This window comes from Rhizophagus irregularis, chromosome 18 (assembly GCF_026210795.1).
Source record: "Rhizophagus irregularis chromosome 18, complete sequence".
Classification (NCBI taxonomy): Eukaryota; Fungi; Glomeromycota; class Glomeromycetes; order Glomerales; family Glomeraceae; genus Rhizophagus; species Rhizophagus irregularis.
Window position 1 is genome coordinate 344046 of NC_089446.1, and position 16346 is coordinate 360391.

The 16346-nt window shown below is 27.4% G+C and overlaps 2 protein-coding genes across 3 annotated transcripts; both read right to left on the minus strand.

Annotated features, from left to right (window-relative positions):
* Window positions 1-3028: 3028 nt before the first annotated feature.
* Window positions 3029-5019, minus strand: OCT59_009724 (uncharacterized protein). The gene is made up of 4 exons (XM_025331237.2): window positions 4513-5019; window positions 3581-4445; window positions 3455-3511; window positions 3029-3377 (listed from the first exon to the last, which is right to left on the minus strand). Exons 1-4 carry the CDS (start codon window positions 4969-4971, stop codon window positions 3358-3360), a joined length of 1401 nt encoding a protein of 466 aa, XP_025168009.1. The 5' UTR covers window positions 4972-5019; the 3' UTR covers window positions 3029-3357.
* An 8446-nt stretch (window positions 5020-13465) lies between these two features.
* OCT59_009725 (uncharacterized protein) lies at window positions 13466-15618 on the minus strand (the record flags this gene model as incomplete). Of its 2 annotated transcripts, XM_066132550.1 has the most annotated exons (11): window positions 13466-13474; window positions 13548-13563; window positions 13784-13822; window positions 13900-13984; window positions 14113-14128; window positions 14410-14495; window positions 14663-14762; window positions 14824-14983; window positions 15193-15222; window positions 15364-15440; window positions 15541-15618. In XM_066132550.1, the coding sequence occupies 11 exons, from the start codon at window positions 15616-15618 to the stop codon at window positions 13466-13468; spliced, it is 696 nt and encodes a 231-aa protein (XP_066000185.1). The 2 variants fall into 2 exon arrangements, with proteins under 2 accessions (XP_066000185.1, XP_066000186.1); XM_066132551.1 differs by lacking the exons at window positions 14410-14495; window positions 14663-14762; window positions 14824-14983; ... (1 more) ...; window positions 15364-15440; window positions 15541-15618 and adding exons at window positions 14216-14243; window positions 14316-14326.
* Window positions 15619-16346: the final 728 nt, after the last annotated feature.

Below are 16346 nucleotides of genomic sequence, written 5' to 3' on the forward strand. Positions count from 1 at the left end.
TATTAAGCTATTAGGTTGCTATAAAGCTTAATTAGCTTATACCTGATAATGATTAATTATATAATTAAGTAAATTAACGTTAATAAAGAAATGTGTTATTAATTCAAAAAAAAAAAGCTTATCATAATATAGATAGATGAAAATAAATTTACATTTGGAAACTTTTTTACGTGAAATCACGTGACTTCAAAATAAAACATCTATTAATAACCTTAATTAAAACAAAACTTCTCGTTTCTCACAAATCCTCCATTATTTTATCTTTTGGACTATTCTGTAATATTTTTTTTCACTTTCATTAACCAAATCTTTATTCCGATTTTCATCCTTAAGGCTCGAATGTTTTGTTACACGTAGTATAAATTGATTTCGTTACATTGTACTCTTACCAAAATATTGTTGTTATAAATTTGTGGTAACGATATTACAATACAGTGTACTTTTTGGTAATTTAGAATACACATAAAAAACATGTAAATCGAAGCTATTATGCACTTAACAGTAGATTATAAAATGAAAAAAAAAATGTTAAGTAGATACACCGCCTTCTTTTTAGTCTTCTTGGCCTTCTGTGGAGTTGTTTCGACTTCGGATTTGTATACATTCTCATTTATTATGGACTTGTTCACCGACTTGAACATCTTTTAAAACATCTTTCTGTAAAAATAAACCAAGCACCATCAGTATCTTACCAGGGCTATATGAATATTCATCAATTTGTTACTTGGGAGTCCATGAGAATTTTTATATCCAAAGCGAATTATTCCATATCGTTAAATTCACAAATTCATCATAGAAGTAAACCGATAAGAGGGGTCGAAACCATTGGAGTGTATTATAAACATAGTTAATAAAAGTAACATTCAATATTAAAATTTTTTTTGTATTACATAAAATATAAAGTAATATATGTATCTGAGACCGGAATTATTCCGAAAACCAGAATTTGTACTGAAATACATTATTTACCACGTGCGTTTCTTGAATTTAACCATACTAAATCCATATTATATCGTTGATCTTTATTACAACCACAATTTAGACAGAAATAATTTGATGTTGGTGCATTGATTCCTAAAACTAGTGCCACGAATTTCCAATCACCCGAAAAAAACAATTCAACCGGCCAAATTGTGTTATTTGAAGCTTTATATCCATTTATTTTAATTGTTAAAGTTCCTGCGAAAATTTGGCCCAAACTGTAGATTTATATTGCGAAGTATTATAACGGGTTTACTAATTATTTGTGAAAATTGTGAAATAATTTTAGGAATAAATGAAAAAAATTCAAAATTTATTATTCGAATTCAATAATAATTTTAGTAATAGAAGGAAGATAAATAGCGACTATTACTTAGAATTATTATTTATAGAAAATTTTTTAGAATATAACGAGATTAGGATCATAGATAGTAACGAAAAAAAATATAGATTAATAAAAGAGTTAAGGAATAAAGCAAGAGATATGTTAAAGGATAAAAACTCAAGTCAAACGATAAAATATAATTTTGAATTACAGAAGTTGGAGAAAAAAAGTTACGAACGCAATTTGGAAAAACGAAATACTTAACAGCGAAAAGTTAAACGATTTATTTATGTACAATTACAAAAAAGAATTCGATTGGCTACTTTAGAATTTGTGAGTAATAGAATTAACTTTTCACAAAGATAATGTAGTAATAAGGATACGAAAGAAAGATCATACAGAATCAAAAATTTATTGAAAGAATAACCGACCTATAAAATTTTATTTTAAAGAAATACTAATAAAATAGAAGATGACAGATGTATAAGATGTGGGAAAAATGAAATTGAAAGTTGGGAACACATCTGGATCTGCGAAGACAACGAATTCTCGATCGATGAAATTGTACAAGGGTCGATATATCGTTTTGAACAACAATTAAAGACCTGTAACCAAGAGGAAGATATAAGTATTCTGAGGAATTTCAATATCGAATTTATAAGTATATTAGAAAGTCCTTCGATAATCTTGAGAGGAAAAAGTAGAAAATGGGAATTAGAGGCGTATATAACGAACATTTCAATAGTCTGTCAAAAAAGAAAGAAGAGAAAATGTTGATAAAAAGACTTTGGATATTTATTTATGATGAAATTAAAAATCGTTTATCGATACCAAGATGCGAGGAAATTAAACGATTAGAAGAAAAAGCCAATATTCAAAAATTAGATTTAAAGAAAACCCGGAGGAAGGTACGGATGAAAAAATTAAAAATAATAGAAAAAGAATAAAAATTAGAAAAAGCAAATAAAAATAAATTTAATAAAAAAATTAGTGTAGTAACGTTAGAAAGATTAACAGGTTCAATTATGGACGGGAATAATATAGCAAAAACTTGGGATACAACGGTAAAAATGACAAATTATTTAGATTAGACATCACTTAGCATAGTTTTAGTAATAGATTTTTGTTCGAATATTACTTAGTTATAGGGTTTTGAGAAATTTTATTTCGAAAAGCTCTAAGTATTTTAATAATTAATTATGTAATTTGAATCAAATTTAAATAATTAATAAAATGCGTTACTATTTAAAAAGAAAAAAAAAAACTTTCCTGTTTAATTTATTACTACGTTTGTATATAATTACAGTATGTTTAATTTATAAAAGTTACGTTTTATAACTATACTTATAATCTGCAAAAAGGCTTCTTTCCTTTTTCTGAATCGTATCTAAAATTAATAATAAACAGAAATAAGTATAGAGTCTCAAATTCTTCTGGCTAACTTTTATTCTAAAATCAAGAATGATAAAAATCAAAATTAACTCTTAGGTTCAAAATTGCTATCAAAAAAAAAGTAATGTTAGGAGAACTGATCTGAGATATAAATAAAACCGCTTTTAAAATAAATGTTAACTGACCGAACTATCTATATCACTGATTATTTTGAAGATAAAAAGATAAAAGTGAAATTTATTCATTTGCTCAAAGCTAAGACAATTTTTAAAATAAATAATAACTACATAAAAACTCAATTAATATGGCAAGTTATAAAAAAAGTTCATTTTAAAATTTAACATAATATTTTTTTAAAAAGTTATAAATCAAACACCATTCACGAAAACAAAAGACAACGTTAATAACAAAAATTACCATGTTATAATATTTATAATCATACTTCTAATTTATATATTTTATAATTTAACATAACGTTAATATATCAATCGCAAAAGTATAGTTCCCCCTTCACTTCTGAAAATCAAAAAATTATGTAGCTTATTCCAATAATCGCTATTATTCCATTGTTTCTATTAAAAATTTGAACGTATAATTCATTAAAAAGTTGTTTATGTAAAACCAAATGATAAAAACGTAATTTAAACCATAAAATATATTTAGTCATCATTATCATCATCTGTTAATAATAAAACATTACATTATTATTTTACATCATAAAATTAATATCTTAAATATAAAGTAGATTATATTTACCTTCTGACTTTGATGTGCAAGGAACCTCTAAGTTAATTAATTGAGAATCTTGACAACCTATTAAATTAAATAAAGTTTTAATTATTTAATAAAATTTAAAAAATATAATATAGTAAAATGCAATACCTTCATTATCTTCTTCATTAAGATATGTAGTAGCAATAAAAGATGAATTAATGGGTTTTGACACATTACTGAGTGTAAATGCTCTACTAGTATAAATAGCATCAGGTTTCTTTTCATATGAGGTTGAAATATTTGGTATTTCTTTATCAGCTTCTTCAAATACAGCTTTAACTTCTTCTTTTTTATATCCATATTTTTCATCTTCATCTAAATCCCTAAGATAATTATCCCAACAATCTAATATGTTAAATAATTCATTGGCTGTCGGCCTTTGATTTGGATTAGCATTCATACATCTATAAGCTAATTTCTTATAAATTTCAGGAGTTCCTTTTCCAAATTCTGGTCTGAGTCCATTACATATTTCTAATGCTAAGCTATTATCATGATTTCTTTTATAAAAAGGAGGTTTTCCAGATGATAATTCAGCCATAACTACACCAAAACTATAAATATCTGAAGATAATGTATATGGTTCTCCATTTAAAACTTCTGGAGCAATATATGGCAAAACACCAACTATTTTATTACTATCTGATGATTTCTGTTCATTTGATGGTCTAGATAATCCAAAATCTGAAATATAAGAACCATTACTAGTATTTAATATATTTCCACTATGAAAATCTTTATGAAAATATCCTAATTCATGTAAATTACTAAGGTCCCTTGCTGTTAAGTATAAATAGGTCACTTTTTTATTCCATAAAATTTTGTTAAAATTGCTTGAAAGAACATTTCTCAAATTTCCATCATCTGCATATTGCATAACCATCATAATTTCTTCAGTTTCTGGATCTTTAGTTATTCCATAAAATTTTAAAGAATCTTCTTGTAAGCAATTTAATTTCCAATGTGTTTTAAGCTATTGTACAATTAAAATAAATTAAATAAATTTTAATATTTTTTTAAAATTAAAATAAAAAAAATACCTCATTTAAAAAATCAGCTGACATATTCTGCGATCCATTTAGCCTTTTCAAGGCAACTTTCATGGATTCAGGTTCTTTTTTTATCCAATTTCCATCATCTTTAATGTATTTTGCTATACCATCAATCCAAGTTGCAGAATACACTTTTGCAAATCCACCTTCACCTATTTGTTTCATATCTTCAAATCTATCAAATGGAACCCATTCGAGAAATGATGGGACATATTCATCACCAATATATTTCAAACGTACACTATAAATCGAATCCTTGATAAGATTATCAATATCATCATTTCCACTGGTCCATCCTTCAATTATGCAACGAGGAACACATTCTTTACACCAACATTTTCTGGGTGGATTATAACAATTTTCATGATTAATTTTTGATGAATTTGGATTTTTATCAGAAATATTTAATTCATTAAATTCAGTTACTATTTCATTAATAAAATTCATTTTTAAATTTATGTTTTGTTAGTATTTTGCTTCAAATTTGCGAAACGTAAAAAAAAAAAATTTGGCGTTACTTTTATATTTATATTCAATGAAGATAAAAAAGGAATTATTTCAACCAAAATTGTCATTGACATAATTGTGATACATCACAGTATCACAATCAACACAAATGTCCGGCGGATGTCCGTCTGACACGTGACGAAGTACAACAATAAAACTTTTAAACAGCACTTCGGACTTAATAACGGTTTCCGTTTCCTAGATCATTCCAATAGTTAAATTTTATTAAAAGTCTACTAATTTTGTTGATAAGTGAAATGTAGCACTAAAAAATTTGTTATTTGAATATTAAGTTATATCTTAATTTGCTTTCCTATATTTAAATTAATAAATGCTACAAAATCTTTTTAAATGTAGGAAATAAGGGTAACATTCATTATTTATTATACTTATTACACTTAATGTACTGTACATAAAAACCAATAAGAAACAACTTCTTTTTAAAATATTTAATGTGATACTTCTAATTTTATATTGTATTTATTATTAAAGTTTGAACGATTATTATATCCGTATTTTTTCCTAATAGAAAAGGAAAAGCAAGAAATTATTTAAAAACTATAAAATTTATTACGTATATATTTAATTTTATATTAACATTTTTTATTATTTATATTAATACATTAAAATAAATAAGTTTATCTGATGAATAATAAAATTGAATAATATAATCATAATTAAGAGATTCTTTCATTTCTTTGAAAAAAAATTTCATCACAAAAGAGTTTGATAAGAAAAAAAAAAAATTTTTTTGAAAATAATCACGTTATGGTTGTTGATTGACAAGAAGTTACACAAGAAACTTATGATTTATATAATTATGTAATTGAGTTATTTTATTTCGACACAGATCAATATACATTGTAATGCCGTAATATACCTAAATTTATTAAGAATTAGTGTATAAAAATTTAGTATTTTAAAATTGAATGACGTTATAAATGTAACGTCCGAGATGACGTTAAACTTAATTGAATAATTGAGTCAAGTGATTAGGCTGCGGATTATGATGAAAGGGTTAATGATTCGTATCACCTTATGCCATGAAGATCATTTTATCGATGATGTCAAATAGAGGATCATGAGTAATGAATAAGGAACCAATGAAAATGAAGCATTAGAAAAAGCATAAAAAGGGTACGGATTGACTTAATAAAAATAAGTTACGAATTTTGAAGAATGGTTAAGTATTACAATTTACCCTTAGAATAGTAATAATTCGATTCTTTTAGCATTTTTCTTATGATGAAAAATTGCCACATTAATTAAATTAATGGAATTAAAGGTTACTAATATGGGGAAACTATCGCAGTTTGAAATTTTGACATAAATATTTAATTATCAAGCACATTATTGTATTTATTTATATTATTAATAAAGTATTATTTTGTCAATATGAAAATGGGTATGTCGATTCTTACCTTATATGTTTAAGACATATCAATTTTCTGATCTGTCCTATACTGATACCCTTTCATTTGACCTGTGGTAATATTACTCCTATTGAAAGAATAAGAATGGCAATGACTGGTTTTTTCTTCTTACACCTTTGGCAATTCCATATTAAGATGCTTGCACAAAGACATCCTGATTTTATTATGATAAACCAGAATTTTTTGGCTGACCAAACATTTTCATTACTTACTTCTCTTTGTCAATCAATGGTTTTATTAGTCAAGGCCCATCATGAATATTATTCTCAAATACCTTTAATTCCTTGGATGCATGGTACTGAACCTTGTGAGCATTTTTTTGGTGTAGCAAGACAAATAAATCCTGATTTTAGCTTTGCAGAAATCATCCAAATGCTACCAAAAATATCACAATATACAAAGGCACTTAGAAATAAGAAACTAAATTTTGAAAAAGGAAAGGTATTTTTGACTTAAAAAATATTTTACTAAATAATTGTATATAAAAATTTCTAACTAAATTGGGTATTAAATTTTTTACTTGTAGGCTATAATTTTAATTATAATTCTGGCTCTTTAGATGAACTATCAATGCAAAAACTTCAACTTTGGCCATCAGATAAACAAATGTCACAAACTTTTTGTCATTCACAACATTTAGCAAGAGAACTTGCTGAATTTCTTGGAATGATTCACCATCTACTTTATTAATCAATAACAATACTCCTACAATTTTTATTGATATTAATGATGAAGAAAATTTACATGACAATGATGAAAGTGAACTATCTGACGACTGTGAAATTGATTTATCCACAGCAATTAACAAAGCCTCTTCCGAAATACAAAAAATTAATGAACAATTAGAAGAAAACCTTGAAAATGAAGAGAAATTTAATGACTGTTATTCTCAAATTCAATTACTTGATAAAATGACTGTTATGTCAATTTAAATGGTGGTGATAGTGGTAAGTTTATTTCTAAAATTTAATTTTTATTATAGCAGTCCTGTATTTAATATTTTATTATACTGATTATTCTTTAATTAATAGTTAACAATGAATTCAAATATTTTATTAATAATGATTTGAATTTTGAATCACTAATTAATCAAAGAAAATTACATGAAGCATATTGCTCAAAACCTCTTGAAAGAAGATTCAAGCCTGTAGGATCAAATTTAAATTCATCTAACAATATTTCTATTCAACCAAATAAAGCAAGTCACTTCATGGCTTATTTTACAAAAAATGAAAACCTGGAACAGAGATTTGTCACATAAAGAGGAAAAAGATGGAAAGATAATAGAAAAAATCTGGCTCTTACACTTGCACAATTACATATGGAAGAATTAGAAAAATCAAGAAAGAAAAAAATGATCAATAAAAGAAAAGCTCATATTAGTACAATTCAAAGTGAGTGTTAAATGCATAAAATTGTTATTACTAATTATAATAATTATTTGTAAACTTATAAGTTCCAAATATTGAGGATGTAAACATAACTCGTGAATTTCCGTTGGTAAAGGGTCATTATGTGTTTGTAAGATATGGTGATAAAATGTGCATAGGACATGTTATATCAGTTTATTTTGAAGCATATGGAAAGCATTGTTATACAGATGAACCAGTTGAAGCTATTAATGATATTTCCTATATTTCATTACATGTATATATCCCATTCATTTTAATGTTATTAGTGATTTAGTTAAAGAAGGGTGTAATATTTTAACACATCATATACCATCAAACATAGTTTATCATATTTCAGAAACAAAAGTTTTAATTGATAGTAATATGCTAAAGTTAGTAGGGGACGAAAAGAAATATTATGATGAATATTTTGGTCGGGATGATATTATTGAAAAAATGAAGAAATATTAAATTGTTATCACAAAAAACAATAAAATGGCAATTGGAAATGATCATCATATGATTTTCATACTAAAAAAATTTTTTATAAGTCATATGATTGGATTGCTTATTTTTAGGCAATTCGTGAAGTCGCATGTTGAATTTGCTTATTTGTATTAATAAAACCCTTGCGTAGAGCTATTATAAAAATTTTGACCTTTCTTGTTACCTATATATATATTGCTTAGGGTCCTTGATAGATCATATTTTTTGAGAAGGAACCTTTTCATTTTTGGAGTTCCAAAGCACAATTCATCATCATCATCATTATCATTATAGTTACTAGTTTTGCTAAATATTGATTTTGATGAATTAAAATCAAAGTCAAGTTCCATTAGTTGTATTGCATGATAAATATTATCATTATTTTCACCATCTTTTGAATAGTATCCCATATACAGCCCAGATATATACACCTTTGTATTGCCATTTTTAATGGTTTGGAGTGTTTTAGTCCAATGGTTTGAATTTTCATCATAATATAAGTAAAAGTTATGGTTATACTTAGATTTATCATATGAGCAAAATATATTATTACATTGATGTTTAATAATATTATGATGGTTATGGGTTTGTAAGGGGCTTGAATTAAGGTGAACTGAAGCAGTAATGTAGGGATGGAAAATAGGTATTGTTTCACAAGTCCAGGGATTGGGATTTGGTATCAATATTGCTTGGTTTACTGAGAGCTTAAATCAATAAAAAAAATTTTTAAATTATTATACGATTCATTGTATTATTATTTAATTAATAATTTATAAAATTATAAACATAGGATTACTATCACTATGACTCTTTCTATATGTAAACTTTCCACTAAGCATCACCAAGTTACCCTTTTGAAAGTCATGAATATCATTATTAGACCCGCTGAACAATTTAAAGTCAAAATTTTTGTATTTATTATTATTTAGTCTATACAATGCAGTACCATTTACTATATAACTCTTTGTGGAATGTGGATGTTATGCCAGTTATCAATGCTAATACTGACATTGAATTACTGAATTTGAGATTAGTTAATTTCAGAAAATTAGTAATTTAGTAATATACTACTATACATAGTCCTTTTAGTTAAAATAAAAAATTTTTCCTTTAATTTATTTCATTAATTTTATAGTAACGTTAGTTAATTTGCATTAATATCAATAAAATTTGCAAACAATTTGCATTGGTATTGATTGTTAACTCATGATAATATTATGTGCAAATGATATTATAAATTTCATTATTTTATTTATTTGTATTATTTATTTCATGGGGAGTTGGTTTTTTTCACTTCCAAATAATTCAAATTATATTTTAATTATGGTGCCGGAACTCTATACTCAAAAATAAAATTGGGATACTTATAAATCTTTCAACACTTTAATAAAATAAAATTTCAAAGAAATAAACCGGTAACTTTGTTCTACAAGACAAGTACTATTAAATTACCGGTCAGATTTTCAAAAAAATATCTACATAAAAAGTTATAAGCATTTGAAATTTGATTATTTTTATATGATTGCCCCAAATTTGAAACAAAAAAGTCACATAGATGCATTTATTTTATGAGAATTTACATAATTCGTATTGACATTAAATTATTTTAAGGCTTAAAATGGCTTAAAACGTTCTTAATTTACTTAAAAGCTCAAAAAGGCTAAATTCAACCTCATATTGGCTTAATTCTTCTTAAATAAATACTACTTTCTGCTTTATTCTTTAACCGATTTCCTTTTTTGTACATGCTCGTATCCATTTTTTCTATTTTTTGTCCAAAATTATGAGTTTTTATTGGCTATTGTGCTTCTCACGTCATAAATTAAACATTTGAAACATTTTTGAGTATAAAGTTCTGGCACCATATATTGATATATTGGATAAATTAAGACCCAATACTGTGCCGCCGTATTTTTAAAATTATTTGTTTAATTAGAAATTTATAATATTTATATAATTTTTTTTTTAAAAAAAAAAAACTTTGGGATTTTGACCTTTAACTGTCAGGATTTGTGACTATCGGGATTTTGTTTCAACCGGGATTTGGGTTTATCGGGATTGTCAATATTATTGTTATTGGGAATTTGTGGTAAACCTGCTACATAACCATAATTAATTGTATTATATCCTTCAAGAATTTCGTTACTATCTTTCACTTTAACAATCGTTATCGTGCAGGATTTATTATCGCAAATTTAGGTCAAAGTCCATCGTGAGATCTACAAAATAACAATTTAAATTTATAAGAACTCAGCTTGTCCGTAATTTCTAATCTATCAATCCATTTTGAAATTAATTCAACATGTTGATGAGTTATAATTTTTGGCCCACTATTCTTTTGATCCAAATAGTAGTAAACGAAGTGACAAACCAAAATCTTATATAACTAAAGACTCAAAAGATCTCTTAGTAATTCTTTATAGAAATCTTCTGGGAATATTTTTTTCATAAGGGAATACTTTTTCTAAAAATTCTTTAGAAGTTAAGTTGTGGAATTTAATAAATGAAATAAATCATTGTAAGGTATTCTTTAAATTATTAGAGAATAGTTTGCAAAATCAGAAGGAAGATCCAGATTTTAAGCGAGTCCCCACTTAAGAACATATTCCCATATCAATTTAATTTTACCTTATTTTAATATTCCCAACTCAAACAACATCAGTAACATAATGATTTGTTTACTTCCAATAAAAAGAGTATATCCGCCTTCCTTAAATTATTTTTATTAATATATTTGCATAACGTGTATTTACTACCGTTTAAATTAATAAAAGTGTTTCTTTTCTTATTTAATGATCATGTTAAGATTTAGTATTATTGGTTTAATTACTATTAATACTGAGTTATTTTTATAATCAAACTTAATTCCTAATCGAAGGATTAAGCTTAATAAGACCGCTAACTTCTGACCCAGTGATGAACAATCAGTCACAGATAAAAAAAATAAACTTATTTTAAATTGGTCGTAATTTTTTATTTCCATGATAATTGGAGGAGTAGTTTCTTTCGTATAATGCTCATACGACGTAATGAAAATATGTTTACATAACACAAGAAACGAGAATGCCACTTGTTATTACAAATCTTTTCGATAAAGATCCAGTATATTTTTGGTTTTACAAAGTGAAATGGCGTTTCTATACTAATGCCTACAGATCACACCAGCATTTCATTCATCAAAACTATCTATACTAACACATTATCTTAACGATAATTTATGATCCGGTTTCATTTGTCCCAATCATCAATATTCCAGGTAGAAAAATTGGTCGTCAGTTATGCAGAGTCAGAAATAAATTAAAAACAACATTGACCTTAGTAAAACTCTTCGAAAGTTTATGTTTTCCGCTTAATAAGTTCCTCGAAATTTCTAAACAAAAAAAAAAATAGGTATTAGCTTTGCAAGTCTGAAGTCGTTCCCAAAAAAATATTTTTTTTATTCATATAAATATTCATTTCACAGTTGCGTAATGTCTTATCCAGACTTGAATAATTCTTAATCAACTCTCTTTTCAATTGTGACAAAATGAGTTCATATCGTTTTAGGCAAATGTAAGAAATCTCACATCGCACAGTTACCGCGCTTTATTTATTTTTTCTGGTCCATGTTGCACATAAATACTTAACCTTTTAATGAGTAATAATCATACGACTGAAATAAAATCGGATCAAAAAATTCTATTTTGTTATAGTTTAAGTCCAGTTATTAAAGTTAATTAACTACTGTCCAGTCAAAGCAAATACAGTAATCAAAAACACCATAATAAATATAATTTTTCATAATATACTATAAATAAGATACATCTTAAATTTTTTATTTTTCAGTTATTTCTGGTATGGATTATTTTCAGAAAAACTGCCCATGCAAATGGCGATATGTAAGATACTACAAATATCAACTGGCTTACCAGGAGGATTTCAGAATATCCTTTACGGAAGAATCTCGTCAACTTGAAGACTTAATACTCTCGACAATAAAAATGATAGTTAGAACTTAGAAGGTTATTAAATGGTATCAAGCATGTAAAATTTTTTATTTACTGTACTTTCACAAATCTTATGATAACTTCAGATGGAGCTTAACTATTACAATATAAAAGTTCTTTGAAACAAAAAATGATTGTCAATGGAAAAATTTTTCTCATCAAAATTCTTGCAAAATAGTTGTCTGTTGATTCTGAAGCTGGAATCGACTATGTTTCTTACAATAGTTAAAGAATTTGCAATGTCTAACAAAGACACTCAGTAGTATTATAGCATTGTCAATAGTGCCAGTAAAACTAAAGGATCTGATGGGTTTAGCTTGCAGTAGTTATTTTTAGCATTTCGCGAAAAGTTCCTTCCATATTTTGCTCTTTGCTTTGATTTGACATTACCTCTTTTTTTTTGAAAAGGATCATTGAATTAATTTTATAGAGGTAGATGAATCTGGACGATGCTAGAGATATAACTGACGTTAAAAGAAGCTTGTGTAATAACAAACACCATCCAACACTCTTCGTGTCATGATTCTCAACAGAAATCTCAAGATGATAATAATGAAGACTACCCTCAACGTAATATGAAAAAGACATTTCTTCAGGATTATCACGAAGCGCAGCAAAAAGGAGAAAATCCCTCCATCCGTTTTTAAAGAAAACTGAATAGTGATAGTATAAATGTTGTAGATTTACATTTCTGAAACACATTTCTAAACACACAATATTTTAATAAAAGAATTCACAAGAATGTGTTTCCGCTTTATTATTAAAATTTGAGAAATCACTTTCCGATATAGCAATTATTATGCAATAAAGTAAATGCAATTAGTGAATGCTACAGTATATATAAAATGAAATTTTTTTTTATTTTTCTCAAAATCACGTACATTATTAAATTAATAACCTTTGAACCTTTATTGATTTTTCAAATTTAAAAGTAATGGAAACGCTGGAGAAGAAAATGAGATGGAAGTACTTTGATTACAAAAAACAATTTTATTTTATTAATAAATCGGTTTGGTAAATACCAAAACCGAAACTAATCATCAGACTAACCGGAGATCTATTTCGATGTTGTTAAATGGTTTGAATTTAACTTCATCACCTTTGTGGATATTTTTATTTCTAAATGTGAATTACAATCTCATATTCTCTGTCCAACATATTGGTAAAAATATTATTACTACATAAACTTTTTAGTTCGCAAAGAAATGCAGGAAACTTACAGTAAAATCTCGATCACTTTTTTATTGCATTATCAGAAAGCTGAGTAAAATATTCACTATCTCCCTCATTATTATACTCTTCTAAACTTTATATGAGCTTCTTCAGTCTATAGATAAATCACCATTAAAATACAGAATTTATGAATTAAGCACTTGAGATTATAACAGTAGTTCGTCTTTCATTACGCAAGTCACGGCAGGTGCCCCTATGGGAATAACAGTAGTTTTTGACCAACCCTACCCATGACCTACATATGGGGTCAAGTAATCCTTTGCTGGGATATTCAATAACAAAGCAAGCATTAGCACAAGGTTAGGTAGTACAATCAAGACTTTATTTTAAGATACTTACAAGGCACCAAAGAAAAAACTTGCATTTCTGGGTACGCGCTCACAATATAACTCTTGACAACCAAGTGTGAGCCACAACTCGAGAGCTTATAGGATAACAGTAGTTCCTCAGAACACTCGGCTGTTATACTGTCTTCTGTGAGAGAATCTGGTCACAAATGTGCCTTCTGATGAAGAATAACAGTAATTTTTGTCTGTCTTATGCCAGACTAACATCTCGCAGGATAGTTCTATTTTACAAAATAAAGGAAAAAATTTTAGTACAGTCAACAAAACAATTTTTCATTAACTGTCTTTCAAGATCTGGTGATTTTGACTCCGGTTGAAGCTTCCAAGCATACAAAACTGTTTACCATTTAATGTTAGTAAGGCTTTGAAACATTATATTTACAACAAGAAATATATATAACTACATACAAGTGCGTCATAATCTGTTGTGCAATGTCATGTCCTCATAAAATATTACGTTGGATTAACATAATTACTTTCATAACCAAATAGACACAATTACCCAACACAAGAAATCGCATGCCTTGCCAACACGGTGGGTTCCAGAATGCTCTATTTTGTCATCATGGTCTGCATCAGAGCTTCGAGCTATAGAATCCAGAATTCATCTGACTCCTCCCATACTATCTATGTATTGATCATTTCTTCTTCAACTAAATAGTCAGATAAGGATTGTTTTCAGCATCCGCAATTGGTTCGCTTGAGCCAAATGAATGATATGTGTTAATAATAAATAGCAACAACAAATGACGAACGTAATGAAACTTGCGTGCATTGCTTCTTCTGTGGTGAATTTTGCCGATATTTTCTCTCATGATCTTCAGAATCAGACTCATTTTTCGGGAAAGCTGAATACTAGATGAGGAGGAAAAAATATCAATTACGATATACAATTAACTTGATTGAAATAATTTACTGTGAATGCAGGAATGAATGTAACCAAATACTTATGTAATTTCAAGTTTTGTCCGATTATTAGTTCCGAATTCTTAACATTCGCACCTTCTTCAAATCTGCTTGGTAGTTGTTTCTCATAGTAAATGATCTTGGTTTCAGAAGTAGACCTTTTACTGAGTCTTCATTCAGTAAGATGCGCACATAATGATGCATGCATGACCTATGGGACAGATGCTCTTCTTCCCACATTGCACAGAGCAGGACGTAGCACAATTCATTGATGAATTCCTAAAAATATAATCTTCAATATATCCCTCATTTGATATGGCTTTCCTACTTTTTCTTGTCCTTTTGTCTACATTTTCGATGAGTATGTTAGGTTCTATACCTAGAGAATTGTGCAAAACCTGTATTGTTGCTGTAGAATTTTATTTAAAGAAAAATTTGTCTCAAATTTTGGTATTGCATCATTTGGAACAGGGCTTCTCCCAAATTTTATTACATAATCAATGTTAGCGGTATTAAAGAATATTTCATCATAGATATAATTAACATTTACCACGATATTTGAGCTTTAATAAAATATTTTCTGTAATCCCGTTTTCTAAAAGAACGTAAGGAAATGAAAACGCGAAACTGAAAAAACACAATTAGTACTTATAAGCTGAAGATGCAGATAGTATCATGTAAATCAAAAGAAACTGTAAGCTTTCACACATAATAATGTGCATAATACTTTTTGTAGGTTTTTTTCAAAAGTCCGAGAAGAAGAATAAGTTGTATTGTTAAAATGATTATCAATATAAGTATCCATTGAGCCAATAAATTATCAACACGTTTATGTCACGTTTTTGGAGGAAACACGTGACCTCTTATTCTGTTGAACAAATCGTATTGTGGAAGCGAGATTTCCCACTCTGAGCACTTCTCTACTGAGTTTAACGAAGACAATAATAGATCAATAGATTAACTGAGAAGCAAATGGATGAGACTTGTTCCATATTTGAAGGTTTGTGGTTTGACAGATAAGTTACACAAGTTACACATAAGTATTGCAGAGATGAACGAGATCAAAAGTTATCTTTTAGACTATGATCTGTAACACAGTTATTAACGCACTCTTTTATCTATACAAATAAGTTAAGCTATCACGCAAAAAATTAATCCCATGTACAGTAGAAGGTTCCTTATAATATAAAAATAAAACATGGACAAAGGGATGAAAGGTCACGCCCTTGGATCCAGAATTCGTTCGTAGTTGTCGAATTAAGATGTTTCCATTTCCTCGTTAACGATGAAGATACAGTTATTATGATATTGCAGATTTATTTATAGTGGAACCAATTTTTTTCTCTCAACATTTCAAATAGAATGGGAACTTGATATTTGCAACATGTATATTTGTCCATAGAGATATCCTCCATTGTACACTAATGTAGTACAGCCGATCTTGTTGTGTATGTGGATGTTTACGAATATTGTTTTCAAGGATATATTTTTTTATGTAAGTATCAAGAACGTGGAGATCTATGGCTCCATGTT